Source organism: Acartia tonsa, chromosome 8 (genome assembly GCF_053477335.1).
Source record: "Acartia tonsa isolate MP-2025a chromosome 8, ASM5347733v1, whole genome shotgun sequence".
Lineage (NCBI taxonomy): Eukaryota > Metazoa > Arthropoda > Copepoda > Calanoida > Acartiidae > Acartia > Acartia tonsa.
Genome location: NC_137267.1, coordinates 51,389,848 through 51,395,847, shown reverse-complemented (window position 1 = coordinate 51,395,847; position 6,000 = coordinate 51,389,848). Strand labels below are relative to the sequence as shown.

The window sequence follows — 6,000 nt, the reverse complement described above, 5'->3', positions numbered from 1 at the left end:
CATTAATTTCTCGGCCATTGTATAATCCCTATAAATCTTTGATATAAGACTTTCATTTTATTTTCAATTTACTTGAAAGGAAGCATTTTCTATCTTAAACAATACAAATTCTACTTGTCTTTTTGAAAGCACCTTTGGAAAAAGGTTGCTTAATATAAGTGTGAAGGGAGTAAATAATGCTAATTAAATAAGAATATATATTTGAACTAGGAAACCACATAAAATTTTTTAAACTTCTAGCTTTAATGGGTTTAGATGTGCATATAAGTGGGGCATTACCCCCCCCCCCCCCCAATAAAAAGGTAAAATAGTTCAAATAAGAGCCTAGACATTTAGGGATAATCTTTATTTAAAACTTTTCTTTACTTTTAGTTTAATTCATTATGTGTTGGAAATAAGTAGAAAAATAAATTACTTTTATATCTTAAAAAATTGTTATTTTTTTATAGACCCAGTATCTTTAGGGCTTAAAAAAACAAACTTCGCATACCTTCGCATACACAGGGTAAAGTTCTCTGATATTGTACATACATCTAATATCACCATGTAAGAGGATTTGCTTGGACTCTTTTGGTCTTAAAAGATCTGGAACCAAACGTAAAATTTTCATGAGAAGAAAATTGTCTATTTTACAGAAATCGAGTATGCTAAGAAAACCATCTACAATTACAACAAAAAATGGAGATTTGACTTCTTTTAAAGGCTAAACGTATAAATTATTACATACTGATTCCAAAAATATATAATACTTAAAAATAGCTTTAAAAATAAGGGGTCCACATTGATTTGAAATGTAGTTTAGTTGACCTTAAAAATAGTTGTTTACAATGATGAAAAGGAACTTAATTCCATACCTCTGGTATAATTACACGTAAAATTCTTATTTTTCATAGTAAAGAGCTAATTCTTTCGGCTTTATTTCCCAAAACTTGTGTATATTACTAAACAATTGTTTAAAAGTGTATTTTCCAAAATGTAAAAAACGATTTTTTGTCACCCGTGGAACATAGTGGGAGGGGAGCTTCGAAGTTTCTTTTTAAAATCCCCAAAATTAAAATTAAAATGTCCTGGGATCTGATAACACCACCTTGGCAAATATTTTTCAGATATGACCTCCTGCATTAATGCGAAATAGTCAAAATAATGTGACAACATTGACATCATGTTTCAAATTACCAGGAATCTAAAGTGATAAGACAATGGCCGATAAATTGATGTACGTCCCAATGATGATACACAAAAATACCCCGTGTGCAGATTACATTTAGTGGTTGAAACGTGTTGACACTAAATTAAATGAATTAATCAATCAAAATTCAATAAAAGTCTCAAGGTTGTTGAGCCAACGAATAATAACATGTTATTATAAGACTTTGGGGACAAGTGTAATAAGCAGCCCAATGTCCCCTCCCTCCCTGAAACTAAAACTTTGAAGATGAAGTTTTGGAAACAGTTGAACTTGAAATTAAAATCCTTGATACTTTTGTGAAGGCTGCCAAAATCATTTAGCAACATGTAAAAAACATCAATTTATAAACAAAACAAAAATGAAATAAACAAGGGAAAATTTATGGACATTATATAAAAAGCACCATAATTTATTTTTAACATATCGATAAATTCTATATAAAAAAAAAGATTTAGTTGAAAAGTAAGTTATTTCAATTTTTAATGTGTCGTTTGATATATGTAGTATAAATTGCGTCCAGAAATAAAAGTTTAACATAATGGATATAGGATATACGTGGATATATTGACAGGAAAAATTTGTAGTCAATTTAGCTAGCTTAATATGGACAAATTAACCCTAGCTTACATCTGCTAACCATAAAATACAATCTGTTTGAATAAAATACTATATTTTAAGTAGCGTAACTGAATATTAGAGTATAACACTAGAGGGAAAGGGTTAAATAACTGTATCTCCCCATTGCAACCACCATGTGCAACATTTCTATTGGGTCATTAAAAATCAACCAATGGTGTCGCTTATATTAATACAGCCAAGTAGCAGAAAATAATTTAGAAGCAGACGAAAGAGGCCTTTGAAAAAGAAAAGGAGGTAGTTGTCTGTATTTACATCTATACTATAGATCTGGTAGCTGAACTGTTCTAATACATTGGACACAATTGATCAACCTCTTTTTCTTATGAAAATAGACATAAATTTACTCTCTACGGTCAGTTAATTTTGCTGGAATTATACCTCTATGTCACCAGGGAGGGAGTGGACATTAAGCTGTTTATTAAGATAATCTTCAAAGTTTTATAATAACGTTTTCTTATTCATTAGCTCAACAACTCTGGGAACATTTTGATGCTTCATTTAAGTTAATTGTCCAAACGTTTTAACCATTTATTGTAATCTACGGAAGGCGTAGTTTTGTGTATCATCATTGGTGATGTACATCAATTTAACGGCCATTGTCTTATCCCTTTAGATCCCTGCTATGTCACACACACGAATTTTGATCAATTATTCAAAAATTTGAATTTTACATTTTTAAACCATGGAACAAAAAAGTTAGAATAATGTTTGTAAACTGTACAAATAGTCATGGGCCAATACACAGCTTTAGTTTTCCATTTGGCATATTTTTTGTGGTATTATAGATAGACGGTTGTCTGCGTATAGAAAATGAAAAATGACCAGGCACATCCTTTGCAGGCCTAACCCATGACATTATTTGTTTGTTTTTTTTCAGTTGTTCATGGCTACAATAAAGCCTTAAATAAAAGTGGTCTTGACTGACATGCTATCGACATAATAACATTTTAATATCAGGTAATGACTAATAAATTATGTTAATATGATAGCAGCACAAAATTTTGAAAATGGAGTTTGCTGATATATTTAGTTTTCAAAAAAAACTTTAGCCTTGTAAAGTTATTTTTTTTTTCAGTAGCTTCGAAACCAATGAATATCCTCTGGTTTATAACAAATTATCAGCCATACTGAAAAATCATGAATAGCATCATATTTTAGACAATTTTATACGCAAATTGAAATAAAAATCATAATTAATACCGTTTTTTTAATACCTTCGGCCCCTTGAAGCTAACAAAACTGGTTTAATTCGTGTAAATTTTCATTTTAATATCCACGGAAAGCTGTCTATAATACGATGCGATAAATAACTATTCTAAAAATATTTATTCTGTGATTTGATTGGATATCTGCATGAAATTGTGTACAGTTTTTGAATGACATTAATTTTTAGTAATTAGTGTTGTGATTTTTCCGTAAGTGTTGCTTCTAAGGAATCTAAAGGGAAAGGACAATGGTCAAGTAATTGATGTACACCACCAATAATGATACACAAAATGGCCCTTTCTGTAGAATAAATTAGTGGTTGAAACGTTTGTACACTCAACTTAACGCACCAACCAATCAAAATTCAATAAAATCCCCCATAGTTTTTAAGCCAACGAACAAGAAAACGTTGTTTGAAACTTTGGGGACTAGTGTAATGAACAACCCAATGTCCCTTCCCTCTGGTTGCTTCCACACAAAACTTGCAAACTTCTTTGCCAAAGTAACTAAAATCAAGACCGAAAACGGCCATTACACGACGCAAAAGATACAATGAAAAGAAACAAATATACCTAAGTAAGTATAGTACTTAAAAGTGAAACAACATTTTATCTTTAATTTTTGTGTTCTTTTACTCAGAGTTTCATGCTTCTGCAATCATCAGAAAGATACTATTTTTTTTTCATTAATAATTCGTGTATTTTTTACAAATGTTTTAGAGGATTTAAACAGAAGTTAAGTAAGTATAGTATGTGTTTTATTACGTAGCCTTACCCCTTATTTGGAAATAAATTGAAATTGAGTTTTTCATGTGTTTAGTACTACTACTCAAAAGGTTATATTAAGTATTAAATAGCTTTGCGTATTTAAGGCACTTTAGGTGTAACAAAAATAACAAACCCTCCCTAATTTTAATCTTATTTCAAAAATAAGATGGGGGGGGGGGGTGATTCTGTGCTGGAAGGGCATTTTGAGGGAAAGCCTTACTTTTTAAAGCTATACCACATCATTTTCCTCTGTGATAAATTCCTAACTTTCCCTGTCTTTGTTTACTAAAAGTCTTTGCATCCAATGTACGTTATCCTCCTTGTTTAAACAGTTATTAAGTGCACATACGGAAATGTGGGCATTGAATAGGTGATAAATAATTCATCAGCTACGCAAACACCAGTTTGGATTTTGCTGAAATCTGTTGCAGTATTTTTACAATGTTACACAGGACTCAAGTTAAATTAGCTAAATTATTGAAAGCGAAGCTTTCATAAAATTAGGGTCAGTCTGACCGTACGTTCCTCTGTCTTTATGTCCGTATACCGCTTTTCGTTACTGCAGGCTTGTTAGAATTGTTCTATCGCAGTTGCGCAGTTGATCAATTAAGTCGCCCTTTTCTACAAATTTAAACTGACAGCCTATAATATAAAGTAGCATTGTTTTTTTGTCAGTAGCTTCAGATTTTGATTACAACTTAACATATTAAGTTCTTCCTTTTAGGAATCTTTACATAGTTTTCCGAATTCGTTAATTTTCCTTAATTTAGGCATGTTAGAATTGTCCTATCGATTTCAAACTTTACATGGTGATCCTTTAGTAGTTAGGTACGATTTAGAAAGCGTAGCAACTCTATATTCATAATAAGAGTGTTCGTACGTCCATTTTAAACATGTTGATTTTTTTTACTTTTTTAACAACAAATTTTTATGTGATTTAATCATCCGATTGATCTGATTTTTGGTATGTTGATTCCTGGGACAACAAATTATAACGTTATCAGCAAAGCAACTCTATAATTAAGTCCTAAAAATGTAAGTATGTCCATAAACATTATCCTGTATCAAGCAGTTTTTCAACAAATTTACTTACAATTTTGCTCCGATTCTTATACATTTATATTCTGATTATTCAGTTCTGACACTATACAAGTGTTAATGTCCGTTTGTCCCACCGTTTCAGTGCTTCACTTTTATGGATGTTGTCATCCTTGTTTCAGCTAATCTTTACTTTTAACCTAATTGTTAAATCACCTTGTGCTATTTGTCAAATAAGGTGCCGTGACCACCTGAAGCGCTTTTAAGCCATTTTAATTGATAAATAACACTTTTCACAATAGAATGTTCATTATGACAAAGGTGCTACAGATATTTTGATCATTTATTGTTAAGTAACATAATGTATATCTGTCTAATAAGATCTCGCAAACGGCTCGAATTTTTATAAAACTATTTTTACTGTAGTTTATTATTGGTCCAGATCTTGTTTTAAGCTATTTTGAGTGCGGGTGGGTGAGGGTCAATACCACGTTAAAGTATATACATACGAGATTATCCGAACATACGGACGCGCATTCATCGTTGTTCTTTCAAAGTTTGAATTGTATAAGATATAAAGTTTCGTATGATTTTTGTATCACCAACTATTAACCCTATCAGACCATTAGGATCGGGATAAAAATAATAATAAATCATCAAACTTTAGGCAACGATTATAACAGTGGCATAATTATGATGTAAATGGCGGGTATGGGGTATGGAATACTCAATTTGTAATTAATGGGATACTGCTATTTTTTAAAATCCTTTCTTTATATGATAAACTAGCGGCTTCTCCCCTAGCCTCTAGGGGCTTTGCCACAAGTGGTATAATTACATCTTCTATTACTTACCCAGCAGAACGGATCGCAAATTTTCGCACCTACCCAGCAGGAAAAAATTTTTGCGTTTAAATAACGAATTCGCAAAATTCGTAAAAAAAAAAAATGGGGGGGGGAATTTTTTGTTTTTTGGGGGGTTGGAGGTGTCCCACCCCCCAAGAAAATAGCCTAAAACCACCAAAGGACCAGTAGGTATATTCCCTGAAGAGTAAAATCCAATCGGTTCAGTGGTTAGCGAGATCTTAAGCTTCAGACAGACAGACGGACGGACAGACAGACATCAAGCTACTTTGTATTATAGATAACCGGTGATTTCCCT

General features: G+C 31.8%; 1 protein-coding gene across 1 annotated transcript in view; it reads right to left on the bottom strand.

Annotated features, from left to right (window-relative positions):
• Positions 1 to 3,107: 3,107 nt before the first annotated feature.
• Positions 3,108 to 6,000, bottom strand: part of XRCC1 (DNA repair protein XRCC1) — a 163,406-nt gene continuing 160,513 nt past the window's right edge. The window contains exon 28 of the mRNA XM_080170861.1: positions 3,108 to 3,143. Within this exon, the coding sequence (XP_080026987.1) occupies position 3,143 (1 nt within the window). The 3' untranslated portion in view covers positions 3,108 to 3,142. The remainder of the gene's footprint in view (positions 3,144 to 6,000) is intronic.